Here is a 24,933-nt window from a genome sequence, read left to right as displayed (position 1 = left end):
GATTAACAAAAGGTAAGTAGACCAGCACCTAAGACATAAAGATGGTTGAGTCATCTCACAGTTGGAGACTTAACATCTGAATTTTAATTATGCACATGAGTCCTTCCACTTAATTCTTGGCAAAATTCTATTTCACGTGTCCAACATGGGAAAATCTTGAGCTGAAGCATTCAAATGCAAACTTTTGTATTCAATATAACTCAGCTGGCATACAACAGTACAGAAACTCTCTCCAGCTCTGGAACAAGGTCTCTCCAACTTGGTAAGGAAGAAGGGCTAGAGAGCTGCCCAAGGCCACATGGCTAGTAAGAGCCAGAATTTGAATTCAAGGCTTCTAAGCACAATACCTTCTCTGCTACATCCACTGACCAGGAACACACTAGCACACTCCCATTATCAGAGAAAAAGCCAAGTACAAATTAAAGCCTGTAACTCTGAAGCACCTGATTCCCATAACTCAAGGGAAGGAAGTCATCCTATTAGCAAAGGCTTGTTCCCTTCTAACAGTCATTTCTCTCCCTCTTAATGAGTCACATGAACCCACTGAACCCCTCATAACAATATACTACCTACCCACCTCCAATTCACCACCGAGATTATAATATTACGCTTACAATCTGACACTAATTGTAGAAACACCTGATATTGGGGAGGAGTGCTTAGGGAAACTCAAGCCATCTGACTCAGAAAAAGTCTTCAATGCTATTTTTTTTTTTTTTGGAACCACTTGTATGTACCAAGGAACTGATGCTGAAGGATACCCTGATAGCTCAGACCTCATAATACAGTCCACCTGGCACTTCCCCAGCTAAATCATGACAAGCTTACCAACCTCACACTACATTTTGATAGTTAAAAACCACCGTCATAACAAGGTCCAACTGTACTTTCCCCAATGCAGTCAGAATTTAGGTGTAGTCTAAGGATCTCTTACATACATACAAGGATAACAGATTCCTGAAGACAGTTTTGGAGATCCCTCCAAGCTAAATTTTTAAAAATTAAACTTAATACTTCGGTTTTTGGGGTATGAAAGTTTTAAAAGTCAACACACACACACAAATTGAGACACAAACTCAATAATCATAGGATTTAGAACTGCAAAGGACCGTAGAAGACCAATTCCAACTTCCTGGTCATTTACAGAAAAGGGAATGAGGCCCAGAATAAGTTTCTTGTTCAAAGTCACCCAGGTAACTTTGAGCATGATGGGAACCTACTTCTGCAGTGTCTAAAACTCAGTGCTCTAAGGACACACTTCAGATGATGCAATGAGGGATTGGCAGGGTCAGGAGGATGAAGGGATCATGGATCTTAATGTTTCACCTCCTGCGTCCACTCAAAAAAGAACTTAACAATGCTTCTGAAATGTGGCACAATCATCTTCTAGCCAGACCTGGGGTCCTAGAAGTAAACTCTTTGCAGCTGGGAGGCAGTTGAAATCATGACAGAGAGCCCTGACCCCCCAGGCTCTGCTCCGATACTTCTTCTATGAGTAAGTCATCCTGTCATCTCTCTTCAAACAATCTTGTGACGTACGCAGGCAAGTCAAGCGCTTTCTAGCCCTGAAGTGCTTGCTAGATCAACCCCAACTGTTACTCCCAACTAATACTTCAATATTTCAAAACCAATTTCCTTCGGTACAAATTTTTACATATGGAGAAGTCACCCCCCCCCTCCATTATCAGTGTGTAACAAGCTTCTGAAACATGACTAAAACCAACAGACCTATAGGTGATAAACTAAAAAATGAAGCCATCAGAAAGGCATTTTCAAAGCTACCAAAATGGGTCCTTATCAAGTCAACAAGCTTGCAAGAGGGAAAATTCAACTAAGAACATGATTTTACCACTCCTGTTCAACTAAATCCTTTGTATCTGTCTCTGGGGGGGAGGGGGAGATGGGGAGGTGATTGGGGTTGAGTGGCTTGCCCAGGGTACATGGCTAGATTTGAACTCAGATCCTGCTGACCCCAGAGCCAGTGCTCTAACCACTGTGCCATCTAGCTGCCCCTCCTTTGTATTTTTCAAAACAACTTGCTAAATAACAAAGACTTAGCAAATATGGTTTTATTGGCCCAGTTTCCAGGAATATAAAAAGATCCACAAATAAAAACCAAAGGGTATAATGAAGAACACTATTTGTATGCTAACTTTTCAAGACAGGAGGGGATATGGTGCGTGAGGGGCTGAAAGCAAGGGTAAATATCCAAGCTCAAGGAGCAGCATCAGCATCCACAGAGGAGACCTGGCCATATGCTGCTCACCAGGCCACGGTGCTGCTCTGGAGCTCTACACTGGTCCTCACTTGAACTTCACCCACTTTCAACAGATCCCTTAACTCTAAATCACAGCTAATCTTGCGAAGAAGAGAATTTCTTCCAACAACACAGAGACAGGATGTGTTTTGAAGCGCTAGATATTCTCACCAACACTGGTACCTCCTGTGGGCTCCACAGGCAACACGAGAGAATTGTCACGGAGTCCTGTCCGCCTCCTTGGATCCACCTGGCAACCCCCCCACCCCCATGTGCTGTTTGAAAATAAAGCCGGAGCAAAGTTATTTTACCCAGGAAAGGCGGCAAGGATAACGGTAAGAATTACCAACGTGCTACAAGATCTTTCACCAGGAGCCACCACAACATTTTCTAAAACCCTTCCCTCACCCATCTGCGATACTTTGACAACTACAAAAACGTTTTTAGACGTTTCCCGCACCTAACTCCGACCGCCAGGAAAAACAAGGAAAAGAGAAAAGAGCCAGCCTCCGCGGCCCAAGCGGTCTGGACGAGCCTTCGGAAAGGGTGTCGTCACCTCCCAAGAAGCCGCTCCTACCGCGCAGGACCCGCGTCTCCCAAAGCTCAGGCCTTAGCCCTTACGAGAGGAGAACGTTTGCGGAACCTGCCGGCACCGCCAATCAACAGCGGGCATCGGCCTGCCAGCCTCCCCTCCAGGACACGGCGCGGTCCGAGCCAGGCCGGACACACCTGGGAGCGGAGGGAGGAGGCGGCCAAGCCTACCTTCGTGTAGCGGTGCGGGGACCTGGAGGCCGGCGGCTTCTTCGGGTCCGGGAAGGCGTCCCCGTTCTCCGCTTCTCCCACGGCCCTTCTATCCATGGCGCCGGGGGGGGTCCCTGGCTCGGTGCACCTGCAAGGACAGCGCAGGTCAGGGCGGAGGCGCAGGGGGGCAGGGGGGCAGCACGCAGGGGGCAGCGCGCAGGGGGCAGCACGCAGGGGGGCAGGGGGGCAGCGCGCAGGGGGGCAGGGGGGCAGCACGCAGGAGGGCAGGTGGGCAGCACGCAGGGGGGCAGGGGGGCAGCACGCAGGGGGGCAGCACGCAGGGGGCAGCGCGCAGGGGGCAGCACGCAGGGGGGCAGGGGGGCAGCGCGCAGGGGGGCAGGGGGGCAGCACGCAGGGGGGCAGCACGCAGGAGGACAGCGCGCAGGGGGGGCAGCGCGCAGGGGGGCAGCGGCGCAGGTGGGCAGCACGCAGGGGGGCAGCGGCGCAGGAGGACAGCGCGCAGGGGGGCAGCGCGCAGGGGGGCAGGGGGCAGGTGGGCAGCACGCAGGGGGGCAGGGGGGGCAGCACGCAGGGGGGCAGGGGGGCAGCACGCAGGGGGGCAGCGCGCAGGGGGGCAGGGGGGCAGCACGCAGGGGGGCAGCACGCAGGAGGACAGCGCGCAGGGGGGCAGCGCGCAGGGGGGCAGCGCGCAGGGGGGCAGCGCGCAGGGGGGCAGGGGGCAGGTGGGCAGCACGCAGGGGGGCAGGGGGGGCAGCACGCAGGGGGGCAGGGGGGGCAGCACGCAGGTGGGCAGGGGGGCAGCGTGCAGGGGGGGCAGAGGCGCAGGGGGGCAGCGCGCCCGCCCTGAGCGGACCCGAGGACGGGGGGCTCGCTCGGCTGCTGCGCTCACAGACGGACGTCCCTGGTCTGGAGGCTCCCGAGGACTGAGCACACGGAGGAAAGGCCAGCCCGCAGCACCGGGCTAGGCACACAGGGTGTGCCACGCAGGGCGGCAGGGGACTTCCACGGGGGAGGGGGAGGAGGCGAGCCTGAGAAAACTTTCCCCGCATCAGCACGAACCACAACCAGGGCTCGCTGCGAGGCCAGTCGGGACCAGAGCCGCGGCGCCCGTGCCCCCCGCTGTGGGGGCAGGACCTGGGCCCCGGACACGGCAGACGGACACACGGACACACGCACACGAGGCCCCGCTGGACGCCTCCCGCCCCGGCCCGTCAGAGGGCCCCGCTCTGGCGGCCTCAGTTTCTCCGGACTGCGCTCCCCAAGCAGCGGCAGGACAGCCCCTCCCCCCAGCCCGGCACTTCCCGGGCTGGAAACCCCGGGCTTCCCCTCCGCGGGCCCCGAGGCGACCCCGCCCTCGCCGCCAGCACCAGAGGCCTAGCTCGGGCGGCGGAGGGGGCCCGCTGCCCACCCCGCCCCCTGGGCCCTCCCGCGGCAGGAGCCCCCGGCGGGGCCGAGCCGGACGCCGGGCCGGAGGCCCCTCCTCCCGGGGGCCGGGCCGCGCACTCACCGTGCGGAAGAGGGAGGCGGGCAGGGACGACGAGAGGAGCCCCTCAGCAGCGCCTCGGGCCGGGCTCGGCCCAGGCCCCGGCCCCGGCGCCGCCGCCGCCGCCACCGTCACGGCCGCCGTGCTGCCGCCCTGTGCTCGCCCGGCCCTCCTCGGCTTCGGCCCCCGCGGCTGCCCCCCGGCCCGCCCGCTCGCTCTCCGGCCCGCCTGGCTGCGCCTCGCGCCCCGAGCGAGCGTGAGCGCGACGGCGCGTGCGCACGGAGGTCCGAGGAGTGAGGGCCGCCTCGAGCCGGCCGTGAGCCTCCGCGCAGCCGCAGCGCCGCCGCCTCGCGCAGCCCCGCGCGCGCGCTCTCGAGCCCGGCTGCCCCTCCCCCAGACGCTCTTCGGGCCTGGCCCTACTCCCGCCCCACCCTCCCCGACCCCGAGCGCCTATTCGCTTCGCTGGTTTCTTTTCCTGCGCTCTGGATCTGTCTCCCCTCAGCCGCCGTAACTGGGGCCTTCACTCCGCCCCTTTTCCCCGCCCCTTTAATAACTCCCTCCACGCACCGGCTTCTGCGCCTGCGCCGCCACGGCTCAACCCCCCCCCCCCCCCCCCCCCCCCAATAGAAGGTGACCTCGGAGGTGCCTGAGTGGAAAATGCAAGTCTTTCAAAATAAAATGAGAGAAGACTAGCCCTGAGCAGGAGGACTCGCGCTCTTTGGCGAACTGCCCACCCCTCAGGGGGCAGACTTCAAAAGTAGACATCACAAGCGGGGAATGAAGGCGCCCGTCCAGCTATGGTTGGAGAGTGAATGGGAGAGGGGGCGATGGCCCCTCAGGCGTTCGGCGAGGGCAGGCCCCAGGGCCGAGAGCGCGCGGCGTGGGGGGGGCGGTTCTCTGGTCGGGCCTCGGGCGCGCGCGCGGCCTCGTGGCGAGTGCTGCCGGGCGTCAGTCCTGGCGTCCGCTTGTGCACGCGCCCGGGGACTGGCGCCGGAAAGGGAGGGGGAGGGGGAGGGGGAGGAGGGAGGAGCCGGAGGCCTGATGTCTGGCCAAACCTCCCGGCTTCTGAGTGCTTACAGCAGGCGCCTAATGCCTGCTGCATTCGATCGCACTGGATCCTGTCCAGTTCCCTCGTGTTACAGAGTGGGCAACCGAGGCCCAAAGCGTCCACGTGGAACGGTGCTTGACTTAGTGTCAGCAGTGGGTGGAAATCGTCACCATTTATTAGGCCCCTGGGTTTACACCTTGGTATCTCTTGGTCTAAAGTCCACCTGCCAGGACGGGCATTCCTTCCACAAGCATTTATTAAATGCCGACTGTGTGCCAGATGCCAGGAAAAGGAAGCAGCTTGGGCCTTCTGGGAGAGGGGAATCCCAAACACCTTCCCCTCCCACAATTCCATTCAATCAGCATTTATTAAGCACCTCCTGTATGCCAGGAGCTGGGGATACAAAAAGAGGCCTCAGGGAGCTTCCAATCCAATGGGAGGGGGAAACACGAATCCAGGATAAATAGGAAATGAGGAGGGAGGCCTTCCCGGAGGAGGGGGCCCTCCCGGAGAAGGGGGGATTCTTGCTGGGATTTGGGGTCAGGGTCAGGAAGCACCTACTACGGGCTTGGGCCAGCGCCCTCCTGTAGACAATGAGGAAACCAAGGCCCAGGGCATCCGAGTGGCTTCATCTGAACCCAGGTCTTCAGCTGCACCCTCCCTCTAATATACCCTCCCTCTGTTCAGACCTGTCCATGGATGAGGGAAGGGACTGAGGATTTATGCAGCACCCACTGTATGTGTTTTCCAAATACCTCGCTGGATCCTCACAATAGTACTGTGAGATTAGTATTATTTATCGTTATTATCCTAATTTTACAATTAAGGAAATGGAAACAAATGGGAAAAGTGACTTGTCCAGGGTCACACAGCTAGTAAAAGTCTGAAGCTGGATTTGAACTCAAGTCTTTCTGACTCCACACCCAGCTTTCTATCCACTGCTCCACCTACTTGTCCATGGAGAGGGATTCTGGCAGCCATATCCTGGCAAATGTTTTAAGGACAGGCTCTCCAGAAAAAATGATTGAAGAGGATGTGCCAATCCAGTGCCAATTTCCCAGGTGTAAATGCTCCCCCAGAAAATGTTAACAATCTGCTCTCTGAAGCCTGTTAAAGCAGCTCCAGCCCACACCTTTCCCCCTCTCCCCATAGGAACTCGTGATGTAATCATCTCTGACATGTGGAGGCAGCTGTGGTGGTTCAAAAGCTGTGCCTTAACGACCCCCATGCTCTCAGGTGCTGATAATTAGGGACATGCAAATTAAAGCAGCTCTGAGGTTCATCTAACACCCCTCAGACTGGTAAAAATGGACACCTTCCCAAATAAAAATAAGGGGGTAAGTACATGCTGGAGGGGCTGGAAGAAAACAGGCTCATTAATGCACTGTGGGTAGAGACCTGGATTAGTCCAATACTCTGAAAAGAAATTTGAAACTATGCCTAAAAAGCTATGGAACTGTGTATACTCTGAACTATTGATACCTTCTCTTTTACCTGGGGACCCTGAGGGTCTTCCCCTCTCAGTTTGATTTTTTTTTTTAAAGTAAAGGAGCCTTCCCTTGAGTAACTACTTAAAGAAGACTATTCATAGAATGGGTGTATCACACTCCAAGTGAGAATGTGATAAGACCTTAGCCTGAAAGGGTCAGGGTCTCCCATCGCATCCTGGGCCATCTCCAGTTGTCCTGATGAATATCAGGCCACTGGACCCAGATGGCTCTAGAGGAGAAAATGAGACTAGTGACCTTGCACAGCCCTCCCTCACGCAAATCAAAGTCAACTGCAAGTCATGTCATCATCTGGATGTCATGGTCCTCTTCGAGAGGGAAGGACAAACATAACAACTTCTACTAGGTCTGTACTCCCCTTCCCCCAAAGAAATCGAAGAAAGAGGGAAGGACTCATGGGTACAAATATGTTTATGGCCGCTCTTTTAGTAATGGAAAAATTTGGAAATTAAAGGAATGCTCATTAACTGGAGAATAGTTGAACAAATCATGGTATGTGAATGACATGGATCAGTATTATATTGTAAAAAAGAAGGGATGTCTCATTTTCCTCCTCTATAAAATAAGAATAATAACAGTCCCCTCCTCATAGACCTGTTGTGAGGATCCAACGAGGTGATATTTCAAAAGCTCTTAGCACAGTGCCTGCAAATAATAGGTGTCTAATTGTTGCTATTTCTTTCCTTCCCATCATTCCTTGTTCTGTCCTCTGGGGTCAGACAGAACTGGTCTGGTCCCCTTTCAGGTACTTGAAGACAGCTATCATGCCTCTCCATCTTTTCTTTCTCTCAATTTCCCCTGTCCTTTAAACCAATTAAAATAGGTTTTGCGTTTTACAGGAAAAGATCTTTTAATATATAATATTTTATATCATTATATATTACGTTCATTATGTTTATATTATTCCATCTATATTTATGATATATTATAATACATGCTTCTTTTTTAAAAATAAGTTTTAGGTTTTGTGTTTTACATGCCAATCATTTTTGGAAATGCCTCCCTTTGCCGTACGCCAAATTGAACTCTTGCTACTAACAAAGAAAGATAGTTAAGACAAGGGACCTGGGTGGAGGCAGCAGGGTGAGGTAGAAAGCGGCTGAACATGAGTCAGAAAAACTAGCTTGGAATTCCTGCTCTGCCACTTACAACTTTACAGTCTGGGCAGATCCCTGAGCTTCTGTTTCCTCATCTATAAAATGAGGAGGTTGGAATAGGTGACTGCCAAGGTGTCTTCAAGATTAAAATCTAAGGTTCTGTGACTTTTAAGTTCTCTTCAGATCCTAGGATTTCACAGTGCTATATCTAACCATGCTTCCTCTAGCCTACACTTGTGAAATTGATTTTTTGGACTCTGTAGAAGACTTTGCATTTATCCCTTTGAATTTTATCTTATTAGATGCTATCTTATTAGATGCAGCCCAGGACTTTAGCCTGTAAGGATCTCTCTGACTGCTCACTATGTCGTCATCATCCCTCCCAGCTTGGGGTCATGAGCATGCCCTCTCTGAGGCCTTTATTCCATCCATTCTTGTGAGAAGCAAGCTAGGGATGGGGACATGATGGGGATTACTGGTTCCTCTCATATTTTCCCAGAGTCTTTTCCTTCAATAACTTGAAGAGGGATTGACCTCCTGCCTCTTTTCTCTTGAAGCTAGAAACTAGAAGCACCCAAAGTCTGGATACTCGGTGGTTCAAAGGAAACCTAAAGCCTTCTTTTCTCTGGGTCTTACCAATTCCATCCCACCTCTCAGGCAGACTTGGTACATTGATCTCCACAAGTAGAGAGAGCTCCATACCAATGGGCTTTGGGACACACACACACACACTCACTTTGTTTGCAAATCTCTGTTGCATTCTGTTATTGGAGGGTAGCAAAGGGATTACTATGTTCAACCACATCCCATGGAGCTGGACATGCCCTCTGGCCTCTGGTGGGACATGTGCCTTGCTGGGATGATAGAACTACTCTTGATTGGTCCCTGGTGTTTGGGAGTGGGGGTTATCTTGATGGTGCCTGGCAACTCAGTCATAGATGGAGAGCTGGAGTCAGGAGGAGCCACCCACTCTGAAGATTATAGGATGAAGGAAAACTGTCTATCTTTGCCTATTTTGGATCTGCTCCTTTGAGTTTGTCTTTTGGGCTTTATTTCCCCTGGACTTCCAGGAAGGGATGGGGAAGAAATTTTCATCCCAACCCTTCCCTTCCATTTCCCCCCACCTCCATCCTCCAGCAACAATGGTGACTATGAGCACACAGCAATGGGAACATGTGCCTGCTGGGGCAGCACCCAGAATTCCTAGCGACCATATTCTGTTTTCTGTTTCCTTCCTTAAGCATAGGGCATCAACCAACAGAATGGAGAAATGGATGTTTCCAGCCTTGGCAGTAACCTAGTTTTTCCAGACTTCCTGGGTCTGATTCTGGTTACCCAATGAGAGATGGTTTCTTTTGGAAGAGAAGGGTGACCATTAGGATGATCCTGTAGCTGGCTAGGGCTGATCTCATTGGCTCCCAAGAATTCCATTTCCATCTCTACATTTTCGTCTTCACTTTCCCTCTCCTGCCCCAAGCTCTTTGCTGACCTCCAGATTCTCATCTCCAAGTGCCTATTGTACATCTTGAACTGGGTGTCCAGGAGACCTCTTAAATTCAATATGTTGCAAACCACTCATTCTCTTTTCCCCAAAGCCTCCCTCTTCCACCTTCCATATTACTGTGCAGGACACCACCCTCCTCCCAGGCCCTCAGGCTCCCAGCCCAGGAGTCATCCTGGATGCCTCACTGTCTCTCACCCCCCAGATCCAATATGGTGCCAAGGCCTGTCAATTTCATCTTTGTAGAATTCACCCCCTTCTCTCCTCAGATCCTCCCCCTACCCTAGTGCAACCCTCATCACCTCACCATTGCAATAGCTGCTGTAGGGTCTGCCTGCTTCAAATCTCTCCCCTCTCCAGTTCACCCTCCATTCATTCACTAACGCAATTTTCCCAAAGCACAGGTTTGATCATGTCACCCTGCTCCCCTATTCAGAAAACTCCAGGGGCTCTTTGTCACTTCCAGGATCAAAGAGCATTCAAAGCTACTATTCTATCCTTCTACCCTACATCCCCCACTCCTACTGAGGGACAATCCAGTGACACAACTTCCTTACTGTTTCTTTCACAAGACACTCATCTCCTGACTCGGGGCATTTCCCTGGCTATCCCCTGTGCCTGAAAAGCTCTCTCCCCTCTTCTCAGTCTCCTGACTTCGCTGACTTCCTTCAGGTACCAGCTATGATCCTACTTTTACACGATGTCTTTCCCCATTCCCTTTGTGAAATGAGTGCTTGTTTGGCAATTTGAACATTCCTTGGCATTGCCCTTCTTTAGGATCGGGAGGTAGACTGACCTTTTCCAATCCAGAGGCCACTGTTGAGTTTTCCACACTTGCTGGCATGTTGAGAGCAACACTTTAACAGCATCATCTTTTAGGATTTTAAACAGCCCAGCTGGAAATCCATCACCTCCACCAGCCGGATTGTTAGCAATGCTTCCTAAGGCCCACTCAGTGTCATTCTCCAGGATATGGTTCCAGATCAGTAACCTTACCACTGTGTGGTTATCAGCATTGCTAAGATCTTTTTTATAGAATTCTTTTGTGTATTCTTGCTACCTTTTCTCAATCTCTTCTGCTTCTGGTAAGTCCCTGCTATACTTGTCTTTTATCATGCCTGTTTTGGCATGAAACTTTTCCTTATTATCTTTAATTTTCTTGAAGAGATCTCTTGTCTTTCCCATTCTATAGCTTTCTTCTTTTTCTTTGCATTACTTCTTATTTCTCCCTGCTATTTTCTGGGATTCTGCATTCAGCTAGGTATATCTTTCCCTTTTGCTTTCCTTCTTTCCTCAGCTATTGTAAAGACTCATTAGACCACCATTTTGCTTTCTTGCTTTTTTTTTTCCTTTGGAATATTTTTGCCTCCTGTATAATATTGTGAGCCTTGACAATAGTTCTTCAGGTACTCTATCTGCCAGATCTAGCCCCTTAAATCTATTCATGCTTTCTACTTCATATTCATAAGTGATGATATTTAGGTCACACCTCTATGGTCTGATGATTTCCCTACTTTCTTCAATTCAAGTCTGAATTATGCAACAACCAGCTCCATGATCTGAGCCACGCTCAGCTCCAGGTCTTGTTTTAACTGACTCTAGAGCTTCTCCACTTTTGGCTGCAAAGGATGAACACAATATAATCAGATTTCTATATTGGATATCTGGTGATGCCCATGTGTTGAGTAGCCTTTTGGGTTCTTAAAAAAAAAAAAAAAGCTTTCTATAACTAGCAAGTTATCTTGACAAAACTCTTTAACTCTTAACCTTCTCAAAAAAACCGGATTCATTCCTGGAGGAGAATGGTCCATAAAAAGAAAGGTCAAACTCTTTTTCTCAAGTTCTTTGACTCTTTACACTGCCATTCCGGAGTCCCAGGGGAATTACCTTCAAGTTCAAATTTGGCTCATTTTTAAGGACTTCTTCCAAAGGGGCAGAAAGGTACTCAATGTCCAATATAGATCAGGTATAGGACAGCTATTTATTTTCTCCACACAAAAGAAATGCTAAAGCCATATAAACAGGCATTAAGGAAACTTAAACATGAAGTAATGATGTAGTTAGCATTCTACTCTCCCAATTGACAGAGACTTAGAGCACGAACAAGAAAATGAAGATATTGGCAGGACTATTGAGCTAGCTCTTCCCCTTTGACTTGGTTCTGCCCAGTCTCCCCCAATATCTATGGCCTTTGGCAAACTAAGCTGGGAGGGGGGAGTTTCTCCTCCTATCAGTATGGAGCCTCTCCAATAACTGCCAGGCGTCTCCAAATGAGGGACCAGGAGCTCCAGAAGTTCTTCTTCTGGTTCCCAAGGTTATCTCCCAAGATGGAAACAGCTATCTCAGGGTTAAGGTTTGGTCACCCATAATGAGGAAAGAAAGCAAAAGAGATATCCAGAGGCCAAAGGCACAAGCTTTGGCTTTCTTGCACAGGGCATGTGTCCAGTACGAGGCATTGGAAGTTGACATTTTTGCTGGGGTTGGGTCTTCCCCACCATTCATGGGAAATTCCTGAGAGGGAGTTTTACATGCTGCCCATTCTGGAGAAAGGAGGGAAGTGAAAGAACCAATGAATCTAGACTGATTCTAGGATTGAGTCAGCTGGGAGTGACTGGTTAGCAGAGGGTGTTACTCCCTCTTGGCTTATCCTCGCCCCCATGGGGGTGTGTGTGCAGTTTTCTTCCTGACTCCTCCCTTCAGGAATGACTCCCCCCAACAGGTCTGCCCACTTGGGGAAATGACTGATTAGAGCTGGTTGGGTCAGTTGGATCTTCAGAAAATGTCTTTTTGATATTTCCTCATCTTTCACCTGGCTGCCCTATTCTGGGACTCATCCTCATGTCCTGGGAAGCTCATCATCATTATTGTTCTAGGTGCTCCAAACTGGCATCTGAAGAGAGAGCTCAGCCCACCATCATGCCTCAGGAGCAGGCCCTTTTTTTCATACTTGTATGACCAGCACTTAGCACAGTGCTTGGCACATAGTAGGAGCTTAATAAATGTTGATTGATTTTTTCCCTTTGTCAGAAATACTATAGGTTGGGGGTTTTATTTTATTTTGTGATTTCAGTGAAAGAAATGGTGGTGCCCATTAGGGCAAGGGAAGGTCTTTTTCGCTTTGGCAGAGGGGGCAGAAATGGTCTTCCCTGTGGTCTCTGACCCTCCCTGTGCAATTGTCTGATCATATCTTTGCAACTCTCCAGCCTCTGTCTCTCCACCCCTCCCCTTCCTTCCTCATCTTCTTCTTTCATGTCTCCCTTTTAAAAATCTCCCCCTCTCCTCTTCTTCCTCCCTCTTTTTAAAAATTTCTTCCTTCTTTTTTCTATTTTCCCTCTCTTTTTTATGTCTTTCCCTCACTCCCCTTCTCTTCTCTCTCATTTTTATGTCTTCCCCCTCTCTTCTATCTCTTCCTCCCTCTTTTATCTCTCCCCTCACTTCCTTTCTCTCCCATTATTTTTATCTCTCCCCTTCTATCTCTTCCTCTCTTTTTTATCTTCCCCCTCCCCTTTTCTTCTCTCTCCATTTTTATCTCTCTTCTATCTCTTCTTCTTTTTTATCTCCCCCTCTCTTCCTTTCTTTTTTATCTCTCCCTTCTCTCCCCTTCTCTTCTATCTGTCCCTCTATTTTTTATCCCCCCCCCCATTCCCTTCTCTTCTCTGCCACACCTGGTATATGTGAAGATGTCCAAGGAACAAAACATCCTTTTGATGAGGTTGAGGGGTGCTAGGGACCCCAAAATACTGATAGTCTGGGTTCTTCTCAAGTGAATTCAACACAAGCCTTCTTAAAGCCAAAGAAAAACAAAATTTATTAAAGATTTGCCACATTGGTTTGACTCTTAAGGAGCCTAAGCATTTGTAACACTTGTTATAAGCGGGCCACATAGAATCTCAGCTGGACAGAGTCTGAGCTGCCTTGAATCTGAGTGCCTTCATGGAGGCAAGATGGAACTTATATACAGAAAGTCTGTAGGAAAGATCTAGAGGTGGTCTAATGGTCTGGGAGGAGGGTCTAAGGTGGATCTTGATGGGATTGGGGTAACTAGTGATGTAATCCAGTGAAGCAGGTGGAAACAATTGGGAGGTATCAGACAAGACAATGCAGGGCTTGGGTGGGAAGTAGGTGGGGCAATCAAGAGGTAACATAACAGATTTGAGTATGAAAGGCCAGGTTAAGTGGGGAGATTGAAGGAGTCTATACCCCATCATTTCCCCCCTCAAACAGATTGAACCCAAACAAATAATGAAGAAAATAACACCTTAAAAATAGAGCAGGCCAAATGGTAAAAGAGGTACAAAAGGCCAATGAGGAGAACAGTGAATTGGAAAGCAGAATTGGCCAAATGGAAAAGGAGATACAAAAGCTCACTGAAGAAAAAAATTGCTTAAAAATTAGAATTGAGCTAATGACTTTTATGAGAAGCCAAGAAACAACAAAACAAAACCAAAAGAATGAAAAAATAGAAGACAATGTGAAGTATCTTATTAGAAAATAACTATCCTGGAAACAGATCCAGAAGAGATAATTTAAAAATTCTTGGACTCCCTGAAAACCATGATCAAATAAAGAGCTTAGATGTCATCTTTCAAGAAATTATCAAGGAAAATTGCCCTTATATTCTAGAACCAAAGAGTAAAGTGGAAATGGAAAGAATCCATCTATCACCTCCTGAAAGTGATCCTAAAATGAAAACTTCCAGGAAAATTTTAGCCAAATTCCAGAGCTCCCAGGTCAAGGAGAAAGTGTTGCAAGCATCCAGAAAGAAACAATTCAAGTATTATGGAGCCACGGTCTAGATAATACAAGATTTAATAGCTTCCACCTTAAAGGATGTGAGGATTTGGAACATGATATTCCAGAAAGCAAAGGAGCTAGAATTACAACCAAGAAACACCTACTCAACAAAATTTCAGGGGAAAAAATGCATATTCAATGAAATAGAGAACTTTCAAGCATTCTTGATGAAAAGACCAGAGCTGTGACTTTCAAATATGACTCAAAAGCATAAAAAAGAAAACAGGAAAGGGGAATCATAAGGGACTTAATAAGGTTACACTGTTTACATTTCTACATGAAAAGATACTTGTAACTCTAAAGAACTCTGTCATTATCAAGGCAGATAAAAGGAGTATACGTAGAGAGAGGGCACAGGTGTGAGTTGAATATGAAGTTTTAAAAATGAATGTTAATAATAGTCTTTACAAGTAACTGGGGAAAAGTAAAATACTAATTTTAAAAAAAGTAAAAAAAAGTCTCCCCAGGTTCTGAAATCATCCATTTCATCATTTCAGTAGTCCATTGTGTTCACGTACCACAATTAGTGTAGCTGTTCCTCTGAAGAGGACAGTTCCATGAATAGCGACGTTACAAATATTTTTGTAATCAATGTGTTAAGGACTCACAAACGGTCAGGCGCAGTGCTAAATGTAGGGGCTTCATAAAAGAGACAGATGACAGCCCTTACCCTCCAAGGGCTTACAATGTGATGGGGGGGGATTTCTTTGATGTAGTAGTTAGCATTCAGAACACCTACCATACATATATACATATATATACCTATATATATGTACACATACACACACACACACACACACACACACACACACACACACACACATATATATATAAAACATTTTAAGGAGGCTGTGTTGGCCAGCAAGGGTATACCCAATTTAATAACTTTTGGGGTACAAGCTGAGAGAATGGTGGATCCCTTGAGGGTGGGAATTATGAACTGCAGTGTGATAAATGGATCAGGTGTCCTTACTAAATCTAGCCCACTATGAGACCCCAGGAGCTGGGGAGACCACCAGGCTGCCTATGGAGGGGACACACCCAGGACTGGTCAAAGGTCCTGAGCTGACCAGAATTGGGATCAGGCCCTGGACTGGCCCCTGCACTGCCAGCCTGGGTGACACAAGGAGACCCAGACTCCAAAAAAAAAGGATTCTTTCGCATTCACTCACATGTCTATATATTTTTCCCCAGTGGAAAGTAAGGTCCCTGAGGGCAGGAACTTTCCTATTTCCCCCCCCCTTAATATTCCCAGGAAGCTCAAGAAGACTAGGAACTGCAGAGGTGCCAGTCTACATTAGTGGAGGGAGTTTCTTCATTGGGAAAACCATACCTAGAAAATCAGACTTCATGGGGCAGCCCAGCTCTTTCTGCTGGGTCTAGCACAGGCTGGACACAGTAGGTGCTTAATAAATGTCTGTTGAAGTTAAATGAACAAATACAAACAGGATAAGGGAGCCACTACTAGACCCTTTCCCAATTTCCTCAAGGAGGAAGGCTCTCAGTTCTCTCTGCTGGAGGCTCAGAGAGGGTTAGTGACTTGTCTGCAGACACACAGGAAAGAAGTCTGAGTAGAATTCGAACTCAGATCTTTTTAATATATCTTCTTTGTTATTTTTTCCACCTTCAAAATGAACATATTTTATTAAGTTTATTAAGAATTTATTAAGTTTTTAGAAAGCGCCTCTCTGAGCGCCCAGGAGGGGATGCAGCCAGAGAACCAAAGGGAATTGACGAGGCAAGGACCTGCTTCAGCGGCCCACATTCCTCCGCGACCGCAGAGGGCGCAGAGGCGGCGCTTGGTCCCCCGCGTGGGCGGAGCCGTCCGTCTCTATGGTTCCGGGACGCGAAGGCCGCTCTGGCTCACTGCCTGGGCTCGTCTCGTTGGCTCCGCCCCTCGCAGGGGGCCTATGCGATGTTTACTGGGCTCTGGTTAGAAGGTCCTTCCCACGGGGCTGCCCCCGGGATGCCTGAAAGAATTGTCACACTCCATGCTTACCGAATTCTCAGAGCCACAAGGGGCCTTGAAGGTCCGCTAAAGGAGGGCATTTCAGTAGCTCAGCTTCTGCATAGATAATTTTTTTTTATGGCGCGAAGTTGGGCACTTCAAAATGGGGAGGGGGGAGAGAAAGAGCGAGATGAGAAACAGACGCACTGAGGCTGCGCAGACCCGCCCCACCACGACTTCCCTCCGCTTTCCCGGCGTCCTCGCGTCTCCAAGGCGAAGGGGGCGGGGCCTGCGGAAGGCGCGGGAAGCGGGTGATGCGAGGAGGGGAGCGGGAAACTCCCCCCTCTCTGTCTTTGCTTCTCTCGCTCCCGCAGTGGCGGCCCTCCGGGTCCTTGCGGCTGGAGAACAACGGGCTCAGCAGGGGCCCCCAACCCCTCGCTTGGGGTAGGAGAGGAGGGAGATGCATCCACCCCTCCCCCCTCCGATGGGCGCCGAGGGAGGGAGCCGTCTGCGCCTGCGCGGGCCTGGCGCCTGCGCGCTGGGTCCCTCCCTGCTCGCTGGGAGACACGGGCTGCTAGCTTGCCCTCTCTGGGCCTGGATGGTTTTGTGCGTGCAGCCGGCGGAAGAGCAGCCGCCTTGGGGGTGGGGCAGCGAAGGGGGGTTCGAATCCTGCCCCTGCTGGTGCTCCCCGCGGGCCTTTAGGCGGTCCCCACCTCCTAGGGTCCGTCCAGGGAGGGCTCCCTGGTGTTTAACGTCCCGGGTTCGAGTCCCGGCCCCGGGCCTGTCACGCCGCCGTTGGGTGCCTCAGTTTCCCCATCTGTAAAATAAAGGGGTGAGGCGTCCGCACGACGCGTTAATGTTGTCCGGAGAGGGCGCCTCCTCTGGGAGCCAGGCCCCCAGAACCGTGGGGGTCCCCGCAGCTCGCTCGCCCTCCAATCACTGGGCGTGTCCCTCCGGGTCTTGGCCTTTCGGACAGGTGACCCCGTGCTTCTTTGTGCAGGTCTCCCAGGCAGCCAGAAGGGCGAGCGCCCCAGGGGGGCGGGCACCGAGATGGAGGGTGACCTGGCTTTCAGCCGGAGGGGAGCCGAAGTGCCCCTGGGCATCAAGGCCAAGCGTGGGTAAGTGGGGGGCCTGGGGGGGCAGGGGGACCTGGGAGACACGGGTGTTTTGGAGGTGACAGGGAAGGGATGAGGGAGAGGCTGACTAAGAAGAACTTTGGAACTCTAAGAGGATGCACTGAGCGCAGTCATGGTACCATGTACACTTGCCCTGAGGTTCTGGGTGTTTGCTTGGTGCTAGAGGCTCACTGAGGAGGAAACCTGATTGTGATTCCTCCACCCGTGGCTGATGAGGTTTCTCCCTTAGGTCTTTAAAGAAAGACCCAGCTGGGGTGCACCAGCCTCTGAAGGTACCAAGGAGCAGAGTGCCCTCCCTCCCTTGGCAGCAGACACCAAGTAAAGGACACCCCCCTCCAAGTCAGCTCTCTTATACCTGGAGCCGTGGGGGCCGCTTACGAGAATTGCGCCTCAGGTAAGAGGGGCCTGATTCTGTCTGATACCAGCCACTGTAGGTTTCCCTGGGTTTTAACAAAGGGTTAATTTTTGATCCTGTCTACCCCAGCTAAAAACTTGATGCCCAGTGACTCATTTTTCATGCAGTCTAATAATCCAGACATTAATAGGGCCCCTGGGCCAGGAGAATGAGGACAGTGAGGCTAGGAAGATTGGGGAGATGTGATACACACAAATAACTTCAAAAGCAGGGTGCTGTCATGTGGTGGGCACGCCTTCCACAGGCAACTGGCCTGCCACACCCTCTTGCTACTGCTTGTCAGATGTCGATTACTCACCTGTGTGCCAGGCCCTGTGCTGGGAATACAAGGAATGGTGGGTGGCCAACCCTGCCCCCTGGGAGCTCCCAGTCTAGCAAGGGAGACCACTCACCAGCCCCTGTGTACTCCAGTCGTGGAAAGGGGAGATGGTTGGCAGGTCCTGGCATGTCAAGGTGGACATCTGCTTTGTCCACTTGTGAGTCTTCCGTGGCTGAAGCTGGCACAACATGGGGAGGGTCTGCAAAGACCTGGAGATACCTCCCCACCCAATCAAAGGGTTTTCTCACTTTTTGCTGTGATGCTGATGCCTCCCAATTCCACTAGCACCTCTCCCTCCTACAGCTTCATGTCACAATGTCCAGGCCTGGTCGCCTTCCCAGAAGGAAGACTCTGAGGGCTAATGGACAATAACTCTCTGCCCTCATCCCTCTTTCAGATGTCTGACCAGAAAGTTCTTCTCCTTGTGGGCAATGCAGACCTTTGGAAGGGTCCTTCCCTCAAGAGCCAGGTAGGGTGGATGGTGAGCTGGCCGTTTGTTCTGCCCTCTCTGATGGGGGTGGGGGCTCTTGTGGGGCTCCCCTAGGAGCCGGCCTGGGGTTCAGGGCTGGACTCGGATGTCGTGCAATGTCTCCCCTCCTCTGGGCATGAGGTATGTACCTGCTCAGAGTTATGGCTGTTTTCAGAGTAGAGTTTCCTTCAGAGATAGAAGTGAGAAGAAGAAATGGACATTGATGAGGGAAGAGATTTGTAGGAAGGAAAGAGAAATGTGTCTCCCTGGACTTGACCTGGGTCAACCTTATAGAGAGTACTGCCTGGCCTCCCCATCCTGCTCCAGCTGTGACCTTCAGCCCTTTCCTGGCTGGGCCGGACCAGGGCCCTCAGCTGACAGTGGAACTTGAGAGGGGCATGAAGGAGCCATGCTGCCCATGCCCTGCATCCTGCCAGCCTTGCTCTTACTGGCCTTGCCCTTGCCAGCCTCGCCCTTACAGGCCATGCCCTCAGCCTTGTGGGCAATGGTCAGGCTTCCCACATTCAAGTGCTCAGTGGACAGCCCTGCAGCACTTCTTTGGGTCCATCTGACTGGTGTGAGGGGGATGGGCTGCCTCCTTCCCCCCTTCATCATTGTGGCATTTCTTGAGCCCTTCTGTGTGTTCAGAGTCCCATACATGGGTGTGCTTAGAGGGACAGCGCCGCTGACCTCCTTGTGCTCCTTCTGCACAGTAAGGCTGTTTCCCAGGGTTTTGTCTTAGGATGGTTCTTTCTGCGCCAGGGGCCCCTCTGGCAGGCTCACATAGCTCAGAGACCCCTGCTCCACATCATCTTTTTAAAAGACTGCTAGTTGAAGGGGTGTTAGATTAGAGTTAGAGGTTAGTTATGCCATCTTTCCCATACGAATTTGTGGCTCCCTTGTGTTCTCTCTGTGGGGTTTCTTTGGAGCTTATGAACCCCTGGTAAAGAACATGTCTGACTAATGAAGAACTGGTTGATTTCCTTCTTGAAATATATGTTTTTCCTCCTTCATTTAATGATAGACCTCATTTTATGTCATAAATATGTTCTATTGTGTATAAATGTGGGTCTACATCACATTTTTTACATAGCAAATTGTATTTGTGGAAGCCAGCTATGTAAAGGAATGATCTGGGTTATCCTTTTGTTAAGCAGAGACTGCTTTTCTAAAGTGAATTGTCTCTTTTTCCCTCCTCTTGGCAAATCCTCTCTAACCAAAATATGAAACTTTCTTGCTGCCTTTGGTTTTTACATCCCCACTCCTTCCCAGTGTTTCTTCCTCCCTCCCTGTCCCAGGTCATCCCACAGAAAGACTCTGAAACAGTTCAGTAAGAGGCACCATCTCCTGGAGCCCGGTGTCTGCTGTGGCGTAGGCATCCCCTGCCCACCTTCCTGGTGGCTGCCTTCTGCGTCCAACACAAGATGACATTGCTTAACTGTTCTGTGGAATGAGCACCCCTGCTTCCACAGGGTCACCCCCACACCAAAAAGAGCCTTACCCTTTGTCGCTGTGGTGATTGAGATGATCGAGTCCATGTGTGATGTGGGCAGGTTTGCCAAGTGCTCGCTCTTCTCATTTGCGTCTCCCACTGACTCCTGTAGGAGGCAGGTTTCACAGGTGCCCACCTTCCCTAGCTGCTGGGGAGGAACCTGCAGTCACTTACCCAGGATCACACAGTCGCTAAGTGTTACAGGCAGGATTCGCATCCAGGGCTCCTATCACGAGGGCACATTGCGCTCATTATACATATGTTTGGGAGGCTTGTATTTATGTTGATGCCCATGGTCCATATGACCCTGGGCCAGTCGCTTTATCTTAGCCTCTGTTTCCTCATCTCTAAATTGGGGACAATGTAAGCATTCTTATCTTTCACAAGTGGGCTCTGTAAACTTTACAAGCACTATAGAGGCAAGCAGAATTCCTTTAGAACTTAAAGGATCTGGGACTTCTTCCTAGGTACTCCCCACACTGATGCAGATTGCAGCCCCTTTCCCCCATGGTAGTGGTCTTTGGGAGTTGCTTGGGGTGGAGACATAGCTGGCTGGCTGACCTGCTCTCCAGCCTCTCAGCCCTGAGCAAAGCTGTTGCTCCAGCTAAACAGGAGAATCCAGGCCTTCCTCCAAGGGAAGATCTGTCTGCACATGGCCCTGTGGCTTTGCTAAGGAGCCCAGGAGGCCCCTGAGTAGGATCTGTGTGCACCTTGTCATGGTCATTGCTGGTCATTAGTAAATCCCTGTTTGCTTGGCAGGCCTGTAGGTGCTCTGGACACCGGCCTCTTGGACACAGGCTTTGAACTAAGACTGCCCTCAGGCTGTCTCTGGCAGGCCTTCAGTTGTGGTTTTCTCCCCTGCCCCAGACGCCACTATGAGATGAGGCTCCTGCAGAAGACCTTCGAGGACTGGAGAGAAGAGTGGTGGGTTGTCCGGCGAGAGTGGAAGCTCCGGGTCCGGGCAGACTGCCACTACAGGTCAGCCCCTTTTTCCTGGAACAATGCATCCACTAGTGGGAGCCAGAGCCGGCCACAAGGCCCCTTGGGGGAGGGGGAGATTAAAAATCCTCATTTAGATGAAATCCGCTGTTGGGACTGAAGTGAGGGCTCTCCCAGGATCCTCCTTCCTAGTGGGCTGTGATCTCTGACCTCAGCCTCGTTACCCCGATCCTAAGAGCCCCTGGGCGGCCAGGTCTGGACGAGATGTCATTGGAAGGCTTCAGCAAGCTGGCCAGCATCCCGCTCTCAGGACCCGCCCTGAGTCCATCGGCACTTCTGCAGTGCCCTGGTTATGGGAAAACTACAGTTAAGGTGATTTTGACCAGGAATGTCAGCTTGGCTGCAGTTAGAGGAGCTCAGACTTAGCTGGGACCTCCTCTTCCCTAAGAGGTTTATTGTATCCTGTGCACAAAGAGCAAGACACTCAACAGTTAGGGCAGTGCACAGCATGTAGAGACAAACCAGACACAGGAAGGGGTTGGGGGGGTCACCCAAGACATGGTGGCCATGGAGTCCTAACCTTGTCAGCAGCTGGGGGGCTCATGGGCTTAATGTGGTTTTGGGGATCCCTCAGATCATCTGTTATTGCCATGAGGAGGGCTGGCTGCTCCATTAGGAGTGAGGGCTTCTTCTGTCTATGCCAAAGCAGGAATGAAGCGGGCCCTGCCCTCATGGAGCTGCTGGTCTAAGTGGCCAAGAAGCGGTGAGAGCATTTACAAGCAAACTAAGCAAATACCATGGCATGCAAAGCAGTCACGGATAAGGCCCTTTGGGAAGGAGGCCACCAGTGCTTGCTGCCCAGGCCTGCATTCCTTTTTGATGACCCCATCACCATGCTGGCTTAGCCTGAGCTTGGTGTCCTCTTGGCCCACCAGATCTTTGTCCTCAGCACACCTGCTGTCTGACCATGCTCCCCCTTGAGTGTCCGACTTGCCCCTCTTCCCTATGGCCTTTCTTCCTCTTTGGGCCCTCCCAATGTTCTCACCTGGCCTGGGGTCACCTGACACTTTGAGCCTACCACTGATGCTGGGATCCATGTCACTGGCACCATTTACCAGAGAGATTTTGACGTTGTTCTTGGCCAGGTTTGCCTTGACTGGCATGCTTCAGGGTCCCTGCCAGCCTGAGTGTCTGCTCTGAATATTAGGAGTCTACAGCCCCACTTTCCTTGCCTTCGGTGATCCTCCTCCTCAGGCTGGCAGGAGGTTGTACATGAGGCTTTATCTCTCCACACTGCAGAAACCTGGGGGGTTTGTCTCTAGTAATCTGTGACTGGTGATTGTGTCTCGAGGGAGGAGTGCCAATGCTCGAGCTTTTCTGCTTGACTGGCTCTTCATCAGTCCATGTTGAATTCTCTGAATTGGCCATGTTTTGAAGCCAAGTCCAGATGACTTTTGGATTTTTGATTGGTTTGCATTTTTCAGGCCTCATTTTTCTTATTGACTATGGGAAATAGAGCCAAATGAAGTCATGTCTCTTTGCACAGCCTCTTGTCCAGCTTCTGCCATGACATCTACCTCCTTTACGTATTCCCCTGGTTGGGGGGTGCTTGCCAGGAGCAGCCTGGGGCTTCTTTATTCCCCCCTGACAGTTTGAGGTGTTTTAGACAAGCTTGGACTCTGTCAAGGACATTTGTGCTGGTTTTTTGGTAACAAGCAAACAGTCATGGTGACAGACATTAGTTCTTAGTACTCTTTATCCTCAGTGACGTGGGGGGGTGCTCTCTTTCTTTGGGCTGGATAGGCCATACAGATGGGCAGGGTGGTGGAGTGGGTAATGAGTCAGGATTTGAATCCAGGGCTCTTTGCTGATGGGGCTTCTTCACAAGCACAGCTGTTCTGCTGGAGTCTCCCTAGATTAAAAGCACCAAGGAGGTACTGTGGGAGGACTCCAGTTGAATTGGCAGGCCTGGCTGTTTTCTGACAGAAGGTTCTTCATTCTTTTGGCTAATTAGATATTCCTTATACAACCTGATGTTCCAAGCCTGGCAGACCTACGTTCGTCAGCAGCGGGACAAGAAGAACAAATACCGCAGAGCGGAGGACCATGGTAAGAGACGAGTGTGGATGGAGGGTCTCAGAAGGGGGCGGCCTCGGAAAAATAGCGTGGGCCAAGAGGAAATCTCCCGACTGACTGGTCCTATCTCAAAAGTGTAAGACACGTGTAGGCGAGTGTTAGCAAATCTGAGGCAGGCTGATGTAAGCGAGCAGAAGGCTCTCTGGATTTGGAACCTTGGTATCTGCCCAACATCTCTTTGGGGAGCTGTGTATTATGTATTGGGTGGATACGTGAAGGAAGGAATGAATGAAAGCAGTTTGGAACCATCTGTAAAAAGTTCTGGGCATACCCTTTGACCACATGGTACCACTATCAGGCCTATAAGGTGGAACAGATGGGCCCAGAGGTCCCTTCTAGCCCTGGATCCGGGATCCCATGAAGAACAGTTGGAGTCTGGCCACTGACTCGGTAATCATGTGACTCTAAATTCTTCCGCTAAACTCTGGATCTCAGGTTTTTTTTCTTTTAAATTGTTATTTTTCTTTTATTTTTAATTAAGAAGCATTTTTTTCTCTGTCTCCCATTGAAAACAAAACACAAACAAACCCTTGTGATATATTTGAATATTCAAGGAGAACAGATTCCCTTGTTGGCCATGTCCAAAACTGGGTCTTGTTTTGTACCTCAGATTCATCTCTTCTCTGTTAGGAGGCGAGTTTTGTGCTTCCTAGACCATAGTTTATTCAGCCATTCCCCAGCGGCAGGCCTCCCCTCAGTATCTGATTCTTGCCCACCACAGGAAGAGCTGCTACAGATGTTGTACAGGTGGATCCTTTGTGGGGTTAGGGTTAGAATTAGGGTCAGATTTGGACACAGTATTGGGAATAGGGGTCAGAAAGACCCGAGTTCAAATCTGGCCTCAGATACTTCCTAGCTGGGTGACCCTGGGCAAATCATTTACCCTCTGTTTGCCTTAGTTTCCTCCTCTGTAAAACGATAAGAGCATCACCCTCCCTGAGTTGTTGCCAGGATCGAATGCGTTAATAATGGTGAAGCGCTTAGCAGGGTGCCTGGCACGTAGCAGGTGTTGAATAAACATTAGCTGCTCCTGAACGATGTTATTCTTTGCTTTTCTTTGTCCTGTCCGAGGTACAGACCTGGTAGGGGTGCTGCTGGGTCAAAGTGGGGGTGCCCCAAGCAGGGACTTTCTGGGGAGAATTCCGGGTTGCTCCCCAGAATGTCTGGACTGGTTTACATCTCCACCAGCATCTGTCACATGGTGATACTGATATTTGAACTCCCTACATGGTAGGGCTCTTGTGAGGAGAAGGTCTTGTAAATTCTAAGTGGTTCAGTCCTGTCCAACTCTTCGTGACCCCATTTGGGTTTTCTGGGCAAAGGTATGGGAGCAGTTTGCTATTTCCTTCTCCATCTCGTCTTACAGATGAGGAAACTGAGGCAAGCAGGGTGAAGTGACCTGCCCAGGGTAACCCAGCTAGGAAGTGTCTGAGACTGGATTTGAACTCATCCAGGCCCGTTGCTCTGTACATTGTGGCACCCTCTAGCTACCCCTTCACATCTCACCCATGACTTAGGTTTCCCTTGGACTTCTTGAAGAAAGTGTGGCTGAGGGCGATAGGAGTTAGCCTCAGAGCCATGTGGACTGTGTGACCCTGGCCTGTGTTCTGGACAAGGTGGAGCCCAGGC

The 24,933-nt window shown here is 50.6% G+C and overlaps 2 protein-coding genes across 11 annotated transcripts in view; one reads left to right on the top strand and one right to left on the bottom strand.

Moving 5' to 3' along the window:
* EIF4ENIF1 (eukaryotic translation initiation factor 4E nuclear import factor 1) overlaps positions 1-4,660 on the bottom strand; it is a 46,038-nt gene extending 41,378 nt beyond the window's left edge. Inside the window, exons 1-2 of one of the 2 annotated variants that reach the window (XM_072599885.1) lie at positions 4,527-4,660; positions 3,020-3,146 (exon numbers count right to left, since the gene is read on the bottom strand). In XM_072599885.1, coding sequence (XP_072455986.1) covers positions 3,020-3,115 — 96 coding nt within the window. In that variant the 5' untranslated portion in view covers positions 3,116-3,146; positions 4,527-4,660. Of the gene's footprint in view, positions 1-3,019; positions 3,147-3,872; positions 3,891-4,526 lie in introns of those variants that run through there. The other variant, XM_072599886.1, reaches the window with a different exon arrangement.
* Positions 4,661-16,606: 11,946 nt separating this feature from the next.
* Positions 16,607-24,933, top strand: part of SFI1 (SFI1 centrin binding protein) — a 61,620-nt gene continuing 53,293 nt past the window's right edge. For 5 of the 9 annotated variants that reach the window (XR_011965237.1, XM_072599869.1, XM_072599864.1 and 2 more), the window contains exons 1-6: positions 16,607-16,842; positions 17,399-17,516; positions 17,764-17,928; positions 18,666-18,737; positions 20,989-21,207; positions 23,183-23,277. Coding sequence is in view for 8 of the 9 variants with exons in the window: in XM_072599869.1 (XP_072455970.1) it covers positions 16,713-16,842; positions 17,399-17,516; positions 17,764-17,928; positions 18,666-18,737; positions 20,989-21,207; positions 23,183-23,277 (799 nt within the window). In the remaining variant the exon portion in view is untranslated. Of the gene's footprint in view, positions 16,843-16,934; positions 17,517-17,763; positions 17,929-18,665; positions 18,738-20,988; positions 21,208-23,182; positions 23,278-24,933 lie in introns of those variants that run through there. The other 4 variants (XM_072599865.1, XM_072599866.1, XM_072599868.1 and 1 more) reach the window with 4 other exon arrangements.

Source organism: Notamacropus eugenii, chromosome 4, assembly GCF_028372415.1.
Source record: "Notamacropus eugenii isolate mMacEug1 chromosome 4, mMacEug1.pri_v2, whole genome shotgun sequence".
NCBI lineage: Eukaryota > Metazoa > Chordata > Mammalia > Diprotodontia > Macropodidae > Notamacropus > Notamacropus eugenii.
This window is presented reverse-complemented; position numbering and strand designations above follow the sequence as displayed.